Consider the following 14,551-nt stretch of genomic DNA (forward strand, 5'->3'; position numbering starts at 1 on the left):
CACCCATCCTGGCTACCTAAGCTGAAGCCACCTATTACTGGCTACACCTATCCCTAACGCCACAAGCACTTTTGCAGGAGCAGGGTGAGCTTTTTTAGGGAGTGGGCACCCCACACTAGGGTGGGGGGGGGGGGGGTAGACATGATTTAATGTAATATAATACCGTATAGTGTGGTATATATATATTTTTAATACAGTTATCATACCGTGGAATTTCATAATGTTGCAACCCTACCCCCATTATGAGTTTCATGGACAAAGAAGGCTTCCTCAGGGGACATCAGGAAGTGTGGTGTAAAAACTAGTTTCGGAGGCGCCCGATATGACAAAACACTTAAAACAGTTTAGAAAGGTTAAGTAGTGTTGTTCTTACCGCCCCTGCTGAAAAAACAAAAGCAATAACTAGAAATATAAATTGGTCTTATTTGTGTGTAATAAAATGTACATTTCCAGAAGCGGGTGGACTTCATCCAATGTTCCGAAATTTCTGGAATTCACCTTTTAATAATGTTAAAATAATACATTCCCTTTACAATAAATTCAAGGCAATTTGGTCCGGGTATAAATGTTATCTACCAGCGAACGCAAATGTTTAACCAGTGTGAGCTTAGTATTTTAATCAGTCACACATAAAGTACAAGTAATGGTTGTTTTCAATAATAGTAAGTTTTAAATTTTACTGTTTTACAGCACATTATGGCCGGATGAGGAAATGGCCATAAAGAATAATAAAGAAATTATCGAATGATCCCGGGGTTGCAGACATATAGTTTTTCGCCGCTCTACATCTTGCACGCAACACAGCATGGCAATTAAAGCACAGTACATGCCACATAGTCAGATCCTCACCTTAAGCTCCCAGTGGTTAAACTTCCACCCGGGTGAGTAGTTGTCACGCAGATCCGTCCGGGCTCGGATGTCCACGTTTAGAAGGCGCTTGAGATACTGGTTGCATTTTTTAAGGAGGTCTTCTCTATCTTCTTCGGACAAGGTGTTCGTAATACCACAAGGAATTATGATCACCTGGAATCAAAGGCACAGGACGTTAAATAAAGCGGCTTGGTCAATTTTTTTAAACATCTTACAAATACCTTCCATCTTCCTTTATTGATATAATTACAGTATTCTCCCAGTTATCTGTAACTCAACTAACCAGCAGCCTCAACAAACCAGCACAAATTGCAGGCAGTACGCACAGTGGTGAAATCCAACTTCAGTTTCTGGGCTCTGCTGATCTCCCTTTCCCATAAGAAATCTTTTCCTTTTCGCAAACTGATCATCATACAGCTCTGTATGGCTGATATTATGGTGAAACTCCTCCTACGGTGTGATGCCAGGACCATGGTCCTGACAGTTTCATGTCTGTGAACCTTGTTGCATTGTGGGAAATAACAGGTGTTTACAGCTGGGTCCAACTGCCAAAAATGCAAGCAGCAGCTACTTCCAGTGACATCACCTGCCAGCAGTAAAAATGTCACCATGTGGTAAACGTCAGAACGTAAATCAGGGGGAGGAAAGATTTTACAATGGGCAAACACTGACTGAATCATTTATACATAATTATTGTAAAAACGAAGCACTTTTTTTAATACATTATTTTCACTGGAGTTCCTCTTTAAAGTAATAATTTTAAGTAGTGATGAGAAGGACCAGGAGGAACATGACACGTGTCGAGGACTTCACAGCAGGATGTTCGTTTTTTTTGCCTGGAGCTGTAAGCAACCTACCTGCACACAGGCCACCCTTGGTGGCAGGATAAGACCCATATCGTCCCCATGGACCATGGTCATCACTCCTATCGTTCTGGTGGTGAGACCCCACGAATTCTGGAAGGCATACTGCTTCTCACCGGGGGTTTTCGGGTCTTCAAACACAATCTCAAACATTTTGGAGAAATTCTGTCCCAGGTGATGTGATGTTGCCCCCTGAAATAACGAAACCAAGTAAAAGCAATGATATTATCTTGCCTCATATGAAAAAGTCACATTAAGTTTCAAAAAGTTTTGTTTGACAAAAGAGTCATTTACGTTGTAAGCAATATAGAATATAACTGTCCCATTGAGAGGAACTTTCAAATTAAAACGTCACACAGAGAAAAGTATGGTATATAAACACAATTATTAACCTTACTGGCGTTTAATTTCCGTGCAATTTTTGTACCAAAAGCGGAATCATTTTTTTTTTTAAGCGTTGCTTTATATTGTAAGCATTTTTTGCAGAACGCTTGCAAGTTATGGTCTTGCAAGCTGCCCACAAGCATGTGCACAACATAAAAAAAGCACTTTATTATTATTTTTACTTTATTATTTGCCGTTATAGGCAGTAGTGCTGCCCATAGCTTTTTTTTACTTATTTTTTTACACTAAATGTAGCCAAACATCTAGCGATGATGGGCAGAATCGACCAAGAGACAAATCGCTCTCTAATCAAATCTGATTAGAGAGATCTGTCAGCTTCAGCATGAAATCTCTCAAGAATCATCTGCTGTGCATGTATGTATGGAATGTGTAAATGTGCTGTAAAGCCCCATACACACACTCAACAGTGGTCTTTTATGCTGGAAAAACACAGGTCGATTTTGTCGCTCGATTTCTTGCCCAATCGTTTTCCACGCTCGATTATGCGGGTGATTTTCTTATCTTCCATTAGTTTTTCTTATCTTTTCCCATTGTTCCCTATGGATTATCGAGCGTGAAATCGATCGGGCGGGAGATCGGACATGTCGGAAATGATCAATCGAGCCATCTAAATGGCTCAAAATCGAGCCGCGTATTCCCAGCATTAAGGTGCGTACACACGCAGTACTATAAGGAACGACGGGTCCGTCGGACCCTCCCGCTGGGTGGGCACTCCAGCGATAGTAGAGCGTGTGTACAGTCTATCTGCAGACTGATTACACGGTTTCTGAATGATCCGCTCAGCGGATCGCTCAGAAACAGCCTCATCAGTCTGCGGACAAACTGTACACACGCTCTACTATCGCTGGAACACCCACCCGCCCAGCGGGAGGGTCCGACGGACCCGTTGTTCCTGCAAATAGAGCGTGTGTACGCACCTTTAAGGTGGCCATACACTGGTCGATTTGCCATCAGATTCGACCAACAGATAGATCCCTCTCTGATCGAATCTGATCAGAGAGGGATCGTATGGCTACCTTTACAGCAAACAGATTGTGAACCGATTTCAGCCTGAAACTGTTCACAATCTGTTGTGGTGGTACTGCTGCTGCTGCCCCCGCCCGCCCGCATACATTACCTGCTCCGCCGGCGCGACTCCAGTCCCCGGTCACCGCTGCTCTGTCTGCGCTCTGGTCTCCAGGTCTGGCATGCCTTACTTCTTCTAGCCCGGCAGGAAGTTTAAACAGTAGAGGGCGCTCTACTGTTTAAACTTCCTGCCGGGCTAGAAGAAGTGAGGCATGCCGGACCTGGAGACCAGAGCGCAGACAGAGCAGCGGTGACTGGGAGACTGGAGTCGCGCGCCGGCGGAGCAGGTAATGTATGCGGGCTCTATTGCGTCGGTCGTCGGGCACTCGAACGCCGCTAGCGATGCGCTCTTTTCGATCGACGGTTATTTTCCGCGCGGCGCGATCGACGGGATCGGACGAAATGGATCGAAATTCGGCGTGTAGCGTGAACGATTGGCAGCAGATTCGATCCCAGTGATCGAATCTGCTGTCGAAACGGGCGCAAATCGGGCCAGTGTATGGCCAGCGTTAGGCTCTGACAACTTTTCTTGTGAAACACCTAAAATAAAATCTCTTGCTACTGTTCAAGCAGCTGATAAGATTGATAAGAAGCCAATTCAACATTTGGATCGACTTCTTATCAGTCTTATCAGCTGCTTGAACAATAGCAAGAGATTTTTTTTTAGATGTTTCACAAGAAAAGTTGTGAGAGCCTAAAAGACCGATTTTGAGTGTGTGTATGGGGCTTAAGGGCTTGTTCACACTAAAGGTGGCCATACACTGGTCGATTTGCCATCAGATCGACCAACAGATAGATCCCTCTCTGATCGAATCTGATCAGAGAGGGATCCTATGGCTGCCTTACTGCAAACAGATTGTGAATCGATTTCAGCATGAAATTGATTCACCATTTGTGAAGCTGCCGCTGCCCCCCCTGCATACATTACCTGATCCGGCAGGCGCGAGTCCCCCGGTCTCTGCTGTCTTCTTCTCCGCTCTGGGCTTCAGTGTACTTCCTGTCCGGGGAAGTTTAAACAGTAGAGGGCGCTCTACTGTTTAAACTTTCTGCCGGGACAGGAAGAAGTGAAGCCTGCCGGACTCTGAGCCCAGCGCGGAGACGGAGCAGCGGCGACTCGCGCCGGCCGGAACAGGTAATGTATTGCCGCTAGCGTTGGTCGTCGGGCATTCAAACGCCGCTATTGATGCACTCCCGACCTGCCGGCGATTGAGCGAAATCTTCCGCACGGACAGGGGCGGGAATTGACGGGAACGATCAATTTCAGACGGAAATCGATTGTACAGTCAGCGTTTGCGCAACAATTTCACAGCCGATTCGATCACAGTGATCGAATCGGCTGTATATCGGCGGGAAAATCGGTAAGTGTATGGGCCCCTTTAAGGTGGCCATACACTCGTTAGATTAGCAGCAGATAGATCATCAGATAGATTCTCTGATCTGATGTGTTTAGGAAAATTTTTTACTAGGAACAGATTTCCAATAGATTTCAGTATGAAATCTATTGAAAATCGATTTGATGGCATTTTTTTGCCATCAGATTTCCATTAGGTCCAATTGATAAGCAATCTCTTCACATCGACCTAGATTTTCCAGCATGTCAGATGATTAAAATCGATCGAACGGCCGCTAATCGGCTGAGTGTATGGGCCCCTCTAGGGCTTGAATCACTAAACCGTGATATGACAAATAGCACACCTTATCAAAGTTGCATAGCGAGCGCTACGAACTTATGCCTGCTAATTTGCAAGGGCACTCATCCTGCCCTGAGCCCCTGCGAGTTTGTAGTGCTGGCTATGCTACTCTGATAAGGCGTGTTAACTTTGATAAGGTGTGCTCTCTTTGATAAGGTGTGCTATTAGTCATATCACGGGTTCGTGAATCAAGCCCTTAGAGCGATTTAGTTTTAATCGCTGGTGATTTTTTAAATCACCTTAAAGAGACACTGAAGTGTCAAAAAAAGCATCTTTTTATTTAATAAAAGTGTTTAACATAATAACCTAACTAAACCGCCACATTCCCGACACTGTAAACTATCTAAATCCCCCCTAACTCCCCCCTCTCCCCTGCAAAATTCACAACTTTCTTGGTCGTGGATTTTGCTGCTTGTGAGGCAGAGCTATGAGCCGCAGCTCTGCCTCACACGCGTCTGTCAGCGGCGGCTCTCCGCCTCTCCCCACCCCTCTCAGTGAAGGAAGGCTGAGAGGGGCGGGGGAGAGGCGGAGATCCGCCGCTGACAGACGCGCTGAGAGGCAGGGCTGCGGCTCATAGCTCTGCCTCTCACGGAAGCGCTGCCCAGATTGCCCCCCGGAGAGTTTGGGGGGATTTAGTTAGATTAGAGCGGCGAGGATGCGGCCGATTAGGCAGGGTTATTATGTTAAACACTTTTATTAAATAAAAAGATCTTTTTTTGAGACTTCAGAGTCTCTTTAAAAGGGCTTCTGCAATGTTCCTCTAAGTGAGTGTTCTCACATGAGCAATGAGCTTTCTATCCAATCGCAAACGCAGCTCCTGCACCACTTTCTGAGCGTTTACAATGCAATAGAAATGATAGGAAAATCGCTAAGGGCTTTGAAAAGCGATTTCCCGAGCGCTTTAATAAATAAATACATTGTATTTATTCATTTCCGGGGAAAAGAGTTCACTTCCTGACTGACGTCAGGAATTGAAAAAAAAAACAAAAAACATCGCTACACAAAAGTGATTAGAAAATCGATTTTCAAAGCGCAAATCGCTCTGAAAGCGCTTTCAAAATCACTCAATAAATCGCTCAGCGCTTGTGATAGCGCTGGTGATTTATAATGGGAACAAGGCCTTAGTGTGCGTTAATACATTAGCTGTCCTTTGTTGCAGTGCCTGTCTGTCTTCTATTACCCGTATATATACCAGCATGGCGAGTGTGACATCACGCTCCGGCGTGCTATGCATTGACAGCGTGAATGCAGTTAACAGAAGAGCAGTACAAGATGGACGGGCACCGTGACACAGGACAGGTAATGTATAAACCCACGCTTACACATATACATACACATTGCAGGGTTTCCTCGCGTTCATACCGATATCGCTCGCCAGAAATTGGTCGTATTGTCAATCGGGCATGTACTTGGCAGCACCGATTCTCATCCGATTCAGTTTTTAATAATCGAATCGGATGGTCCATCAGCTGCCCGATGTATGGCCGCCTTTACAATGTTTTCATATTGGATCCAATACAGATGTTTATATTAAATCTAATACAAAAGATATGAATTGGCTGCCTGATGTGATGACGCTGCGTGCGCCCGACACTGCCGAGGGACAGGAAGTGAGGAAGGAGGAAGAGGAGGAGATTGCTGCCAGGGATCACCGAGAAGAAGACCGGAATATGCTCTCAGGGAAGCCATGAGGTGACGGCGAACGATCCCACACGCCAACGTTAGGTATGTACAGGGTCGGACTGGGCCACAGTAGTACAGTTTTTTCCCTCGGCGGGCCCCACCTCCAGGTCTCTGGTGGGCCCCACCTCCAGGTCTCTGGTGCCCCCCCCCCCCCCCTCCTTGTCTGACAGAGCTCCAATTGCTGCCTGCAGCACAAAAATTCTCTTCTCAGTGCTGTAATCACTCATGCTGAGAGCAGTGGCGTAGCTAAGGAGCTGTAGGCCTCGATGCAAATTTTACAATGAGGCCCCCCAAGCACTCTATACATAACAATTGATACGACGCACCAAAACCTGCCAATGGCAACTACAGTGTCAGAGGTGCAAGGAGGGGATGGGAAATAGCTTGTTAATGATCACCACTGTTCAAAGTATCTATAGAAGTGATTATTATGAGCACAGGACCAATAGAGAGGTAATACTGTAGTTGAAGGAGGGCCCTTCGGGGCCCTTTTGGACCAAGGGCCCCGATGCGGTCGCTACCTCTGCAAAGTAGGACATTACTTTATATTGAAGGAGGGGACTCTATGCAAAGTTTTGTTGGGCAGCAGTGTCTCTGAATTACAATGCTGCTAAGATCATGTACATTTGGCCCTGTCCATAATACATCATGACCACGCCCACCTTCCGGTGCCTGGTTACGCCCTTTTTTCACCGCAATCATGGGATGTGTAGGCCCCAGGTTGAAATTTCTTCGGTGGGCCCCCAGTGTCCCAGTCCGACCGTGTGTGTGTGTGTGTGTGTGTGCGCGTGCGTGCTGCGATCAATTGAAAACGCCTTGACCGATTTGAACGAAACTTGGTATACAGATCCCTTACCACCTGAGATGATATGTTCTGGGGGTCTAGTGTCCCCCCTGCACATCTGGGCGGAGCTACAAACAACAAATCAGATTTCCCCCATTCATGTCAATGGAAAAAATGTAAAAGGCTGCCATCCTCACAGTAACCAAGCCAGAGTCACTTGGAAATCCCGGAAAAGTGAGCGGAGCATAGAACAGCCAATCAAATTTCAGCCGTTCATTTGAAATGGGAAAATGTAAACTGCAGCCATTCTTAGACTGTTAATCGCAGGGTTTTCAAACTTGGTACACTTGGTCACTGGGTGAATGACAGTTTCATTTCACTGGGAAAACACAAATTATTGATGCCAAGGATCCCAAAGCTCACAAACTTGGTCATTGAGTGTTTCTGTGTTATGGTTAGAAAAAGTGGGCAGAGCCAACAGCAGCCAAGTGCATACCAGGGAAACACCGAGTCAGCAGCTAGTAAACACATAATGGAGACATTGGTGTAAGGGGAAGAGTGTTTGCTAGGCTTCAAATGGAAAGAGAACAGGCACTAAGCCATCTCCCTCAGCGGTGGAGAGCCAGGGCTTCCAGGTTTTAGTAAATAGTGTCATTGGCAATTGCCATTAATCTCTCAGAGATGAGTACATATTAGTTCTAATCTTCTCAGTAAGATCTAGTGATAGTGTGATTCAGAGTCTCTGTCTTGCAACACGTAACCTGGCAGCCTTGGTGCTGTGCTGTGCAAGGCGGTGATGTGGAAATTTCCATCCTACAGGTTGGTCACCCAGAAGCAGCAATAGGAAATCAGGAGGGAGTGATTTCTTCAGCACCTGATTAGTAAGCATGGAGACTGAGACCAAAATCTCTGGGCAAAATCAGCAGGTGTGCAAATAGGTACCAACTTGGCCACAGTTACTAGAACATCAGTAGACTTATTAGGGTACGGACCGGTTCACACTCGTGCAGATGCAGAACGGAACAGTAAATGCATCCACAAGGCGGATGCATGCCGTCAGTTCTGCATCCACAGGCAACTATTGTTGGCATATGTTCCGCGTCCACTCCCCGTCTGTACATCTGCAGCGTTGATCATGTCGGCCCATAAGAGTCACTGCACACCTGCCCCGCCGCTGCTCGGGACCTTCAACAGCCCAGAGGCCAACAGAAGCATGTGGCTCTCCACAGGCTGCAGCAGGCCAATTCTCCCTAGCAACAGGGTGAATTTTCATTGGTCAAACCTGAACCAATGAGAATTATCCCTGTTGCTGAGGATTCCCATTGGTCTTTTGCAGCTCAGTGGAGATCCACCGGCCACTGAGCTGTTATGAAGCACCGAGTGGTGGTGAAGGGTGGCCGAAAGCGCGGGTAAAAAGTCGCGGCGGCGACGGGATGCGGGAAAAATGGGTGACCCGGATGCGGAAAATAGCCCAGTGAGAATGGACAGTGTCCGTTTTCATAGGGTTTCATTGGACAGAAGCGGGAGTTAGCCCGCGAAATGCATTAAGGCTTATGCGACTGGGCGATCCTTGGTCCACTTCTCTTCCACTTGGGCACTTTTGACTTGCACAATTCAGGCCTCTTTGCTGGCCTGTTTATTTTTCTTGGCAGCCTTTTTGCCTCTTAAAATAGTGTATCCCTATTAGCTTTTTCCAATATCAGGGGTAAAAGCTTGGACCATGCAGTTTCAGAACATTTTGTTCAATTTAGTCAGCTTAGAGTTCAAGTAATTGATGGGTTTAGGGGTGATAGGGGTGGAGAATTGTTAAAAAAAATAGGCACGTTGGATAAGGGAATTGGGGACCATTGGTCGTGGGGGATTAAATAAGGAATACGATTTAAATTTTGTATGGTAGATGTCCTATGGTTCTGTGTCTGTTGTTTTGGGGGTGGGGGGTGCCTTTTAGGGTCCTTTTCTTATGGTCATGTTCTATCTTATGTTCTTTTGCACTTTTTATAATGCATTATAGAACTAGGGGTGTTACTTTATGGGTTGAATCCAGGTCATCTATTGATAGCATTGGGCATGCGTACTTTTGTTTGTGTCCATTCCGTATTTTGATACGCGTACAACGCGTATGTTTTTCTGCATCGCGGAGGTAATTGGACGCCTGTATAGGCGTCATTGCGTACGTCTTTCCACATTGGCGGTCATGTGACGTCGGTTGCCATGGCGACGGCGAGCAGCGCTCGGTGTACTCTTATATGCACTTTTATATTGCTGATGACATGTCTGTGCCCATGCCCTCTGCATCATGATGCCCTGGATTTTACCCTGGATCTTTTTAGACTTCTAATAGGTACAATAGATCAGAGTTAGAAATGTTTTTCATTTACATGTTTATGTTGTTGCAATGACATCATGCATTTCAAAATGTTTGACCAATGGAGTGGGAGGGCGGTACCCTTTGTGGACAAGCCCTGTAGTTCCCCATCAGGTCCAGTCATTTGCATAGGTTCCTCTGATTGGTTGCCATGTCATAGTTTTGACTATATAAGAAGCATGCTTGCAGTTGTTCATTTGGCTGTGTGGCGTGAACAAGGACTGTGATGGTCCGAAACGGTGGACTGTAGCCACTATGCAGCTATGATGTATGTACTTTTTATGATCCAATAAAGTTATTTTCTGATAAAAGAGCTGGGCTGGATCACCTTGGAGAAACTATACGCTATACCCTTTGGGTACAAGGGTGGATCCGCTGCACGCTTATTCCCCGACATCGCTTGTGTGCGGTCTCACACATCTTTTTGGCTGGCCTATAGTAAAGCCCAGATGGTATGTGGTACAAGAAAGACTGTCTAAGCTAATGGGTATTCCTCAGACTCTAGGTGTTTCAGAGGCTGTGGGGCAGGAGGGTTCTATGTTCCATATCAGGTGAACCTTTGCCTCCCTCTGTCCCCCTCCCCCCCATCTCCTTAAAGAGAACAGATGATTGCCAAGTGCGACTGGTGACGCTGTAGTATGGCAGCCTCGGCTCTTGACTTTCGGACATTATCCTCCCCATCCTTCCAGAACTTGTATGAGTCAAAACCAATTCCGAAATAATTGGAAATAAAGGATTCTGATTCTAGTGGTCTTGTCCTCGTGTTATCAGGATATGGAGTAGAACATTCGGTCTTCTACCCATATTGGAGGTGAAGCACAAGGAAATGTATAGGGGAAGGTGGTCCCTAGACACCAGGGAAACGTATAGGTGAGGGTGGTCGCTAGACACCAGGGAAATGTATAGGGGAAGGTGCTCGCTAGACACCAGGGAAATGTATAGGGGAGGGTGCTCGCTAGACACCAGGGAAATGTATAGGGGAGGGTGCTCGCTAGACACCAGGAAAATGTATAGGGGAGGGTGCTCGCTAGACACCAGGGAAATGTATAGGGGAGAGAGGACCACTAGACACCAGGAAACTGTAAAGGGTAACCACCTGCTGGGCGTGTTTTCAGCAGACTGTACAGCGTGTGTACAGTCTGTCGGTGGACTGATAAGGCTGTTTCTGAGCGATCTGCCCGGCGCTGTACAGTCTGCTGAAAACACGACCAGCAGGGGGCGACAGCGGACCCGTCGTTGCCTTTGATCAGGCGTGTGTACGGACCTTTAAGGTAGCCATACACTGGTCGATTTGCCATCAGATTTGACCAACAGATAGATCCTTCTCTGATCGAATCCGATCAGAGCGGGATCGTATGGCTATCTTTACTGCAAACAGATTGTGATCGGTTTCAGGCTGAAATCGATTCACAATCTGCTGAGTTGCCGCCCCCCGCATACATTACCTGAAGCCTGGTCTCGGGCATCTTTTCCGCATCAGCTTCCGCACCCCGGCATCCGGCATAACTTTCTGTCACCCCAGTGACAGCGGAAGTTCAAATATTTGTACTTCCGCTGTCACTGCAGTGACACAGGAAGTTATGCTGGATGCCGGGATGTGGAAGCGGATGCAGAGAAAATGCCAGCCGGGTGGTGATGCGGAGAAGATGCCGGGAACAAGCTTCAGGTAATGTATACCTGTTTCGGTCATACGCCGCTAGCGATGCGCTCCTTACCCGCGGCGGCGGTAATTTCCCGCACGGCGCGATCAACGGGACCGATCTATTTCGGGCCGAAATAGATTGAAAATTAGCGTGTTGCTTGAACGATTTGACAGCAGATTCGATCCCAGTGATCGAATCTGCTGTCGATCGGCGGGTAATCGGCCTAGTGTATGGTCAGCTTAAGTTTGACACCCTTGGTCTAAATAAACATGAATCATTTTGTACTGTTGTCCTAGGCTCCGCTGTTTTGTAAATCACTAGGCTATCATTGTAGGTGAGGTGGATCAAACTTTATCTGGTAGATATCCTATATCTTTGCTATTTAATTTTATGTTTAACAAGAAGCTGTTTTCTGTTCTTATCTGCAAAAATGACTATCGCAAAGATCTGGAAAAAGACCCCTACAAATGTTATGGAGGTTAAACCCAGGATGACTAATTTTATGGTTAACAAGAAAATCACAAGTGTCCTGGAAGATAAACACCAGAAGAAGTTCCTGTGAATCTGACAAGCATGGATTCATGGACTGAGCCCTTATACTTCTATTACACTTCCTTAAGGGGCCCATACACTCAGCCGATTTTCTGGCCGACCGATCGATCCCGATCGATCGATCGATAGATCGATTGCAAATCGGTTGGCCAATCGACCGATCGATGGCCGATTTCGATCGATTTCGATGGATTTCCATCGAACTGGCAGGGTGGAAAATTTAGGTCGATCTGATGAGATTGCTTATCAGTTTGCATTGGCCTTAATGGAAATCTGATGGCAAAAAAATGCCATCAGATCGAATTTCAATAGATTTCAAACTGAAATCTATTGGAATTCTATCCTGGTAAAAAATGTTCTAAAAACGCATCAGATAGATCATCAGATGCATTTCTTATCTATCTGCTGCCAATCTGACGAGTGTATGGGCACCTTTATACTTCTATTACACTATGCTTAATGTTCTCTTTACCCTGCTTGTTCTCTGGTGTTTTCTCTCTCTTCTCCCTATTTCACCCCTTTTCCCCTTCCCCCTTCTACTCTTCCCCCTCTTTAATCCCAATTATGGGTCCATGAAATCCAGGGGGCTTTGACTAAAGCCTTGTCTATTCACCAATTGTGAACTATAGACCAGTCACAAAAACCAACAACTGTGTTGTGGCCCCGATGGGGTCCCCTTTGTCAAGGTAACAGAATGGCAGGCTGCCATTGTTATTTAGTATTTATATAGTGCCGACATCTTCCGGAGCGCTGTACAGAGAATAGATTGTCTCGTCATTAAGTGTCCCTCAGAGGAGCTCACAATCTAGTCCCTGCCATAGTCTTATGTCTATGTATGTATAATGTAGTGTATGTATTGGAGTCTAGGGCAAATTTAGGAGGAAGCCAATTAACTTTTCTGTATGTTTTTGGAATGTGGGAGGAGACCGGAGTGCCCGGAGGAAACCCACGCAGACACGGGGAGAACATACAAACTCCTTGCAGATGTTGCCCTGGCTGGACTCGAACTGGAGACCCAGCGCTGCAAGGCGAGAGCGATAACCGCTACGCCAACTTGCTGCCATTCTGTTCTGTTACTGTGACAAAGGGGACCCCGAAACGGTCGTTGGTTTTTGTGAATGGACTACTGTCAAGTTGGTGAATAAAAACAAGGCTTTACTCACAACGAGTGTGCGCACCCGCTGGATTTTCTGATTGTTTACATTGGTCCAGCACCACAGGAATGGTGTGAGACTCCTATTCTGCTATTTCTTCAATTATGGGTCCAAACACTTCTGTTTTCCTGCAACATAACCTTAGTATAGGGGTTGTCACACAGCTGTAAGACCAGGACACGCTTGCCATATACTGTTAGACCGGTTTCCTAGTTGTACGCACCTGTATGGCTCGGCCGCTAGCTGATATGAATGCCTCCACAGTGGTCGTGTAGTCGCCTCCTGCAAACTTCTCTTTCTCGGTCTTCCTTCCTTTCACAACCGGAATAGCCAAAAGTTCCTCGTAAACGCGAGCGTAGAGATCCAGGATCTGCAGAACCTGCAACCAAGACAAGCGCAATAAATCCAACTGTACTTCCTGCTGTTGGCCATAAATTCCATTTACCCACTGCTCCGTGTTTATTATGTAGTCTACATGCATTATGTAGACTACATTACTATGTAGTCTGCATTACAATATAATCATTAATGTTTCTGCTGTAATGGTTCATTACAGCAGAAACAATGATTATATTGTAATGCCTGGTTCTATTCTGGTACATTGCCGAGGAGAGGGACGTTTGTTATCTCTCCTCCCACATTACTGTTCCTCATTGATTGGCTGAGGGCAGTTCAGTGTGACAGGCTGAGGGGGAAAAAAAAGCCCAAGGGAGGAAATGACATCAGGATTGGCTTCAGTCAGAGGCAGTAAAGATGTACAATGCCTGGAACAGTTTTCTCTTTATTTACTATATAGAATTCCCTGAAATCAAAATGTGGACAGTACAAGACATATGTAAGTAGAACAAGTATTTATGTACTGACACATTTTCCAAGGATATCATCGCTGTCCCTGCTGCCTTAACTTGTTTGGGCATTGTGCTAAACATGTAACCCCTACCGAACTCCACTAAGGTCCTTTCACAATGCATGCGTCAAACTGAAACACTAGAATCGCATCCCAATGTGATGCAATTGTATCCTAATGGTACGATCACATCTACAAATCAGTTGTATAGTGCAGCAGACTCCTTCAAAATGATGCACAGCATGCTGTGCGTTTAATGGGCGACACTTGCGCTTAAAGTTGCAGTGAAACATGCGTCTATTTAATGTATGTTTCACAGTATGCGTCGATTCGCACTCGTAATGTGTGATGAGACTTTTTAACACGGTTGTGGTTTTCAGAAGACGCAACGTGCACAGTGTAAAGTCAGTTAAAAACAGATATACACCTCAGTAGGTGGAAGCCTGTGGATGGTCCAAAAGCTTCCCCGGTCTGCCTATTGCCCCTCCTGCACTGCAACACTCTAAAGCAGCCTTTCTCAAACATTTTACCCAGGAGGAACCCCTTCAAATAATTTTCAGATCTCAGGGAACCCCAGCATTAACGTCGGGAGAGGCGATTTATTTTATCTTAGGATTGGTCATTAACCA

The 14,551-nt window shown here is 46.0% G+C and overlaps 1 protein-coding gene across 3 annotated transcripts in view; it reads right to left on the bottom strand.

Annotated features, from left to right (window-relative positions):
* The window catches only part of EPRS1 (glutamyl-prolyl-tRNA synthetase 1), a 147,568-nt gene that overhangs the window by 15,010 nt on the left and 118,007 nt on the right, over positions 1-14,551 (bottom strand). For all 3 annotated transcript variants that reach the window (XM_068232914.1, XM_068232916.1, XM_068232915.1), the window contains 3 exons: positions 13,299-13,454; positions 1,728-1,925; positions 850-1,023 (listed from right to left, as the gene is read on the bottom strand). In XM_068232914.1, the coding sequence (XP_068089015.1) occupies positions 850-1,023; positions 1,728-1,925; positions 13,299-13,454 (528 nt within the window). The remainder of the gene's footprint in view (positions 1-849; positions 1,024-1,727; positions 1,926-13,298; positions 13,455-14,551) is intronic.

Source organism: Hyperolius riggenbachi, chromosome 4 (assembly GCF_040937935.1).
Source record: "Hyperolius riggenbachi isolate aHypRig1 chromosome 4, aHypRig1.pri, whole genome shotgun sequence".
Classification (NCBI taxonomy): domain Eukaryota; kingdom Metazoa; phylum Chordata; class Amphibia; order Anura; family Hyperoliidae; genus Hyperolius; species Hyperolius riggenbachi.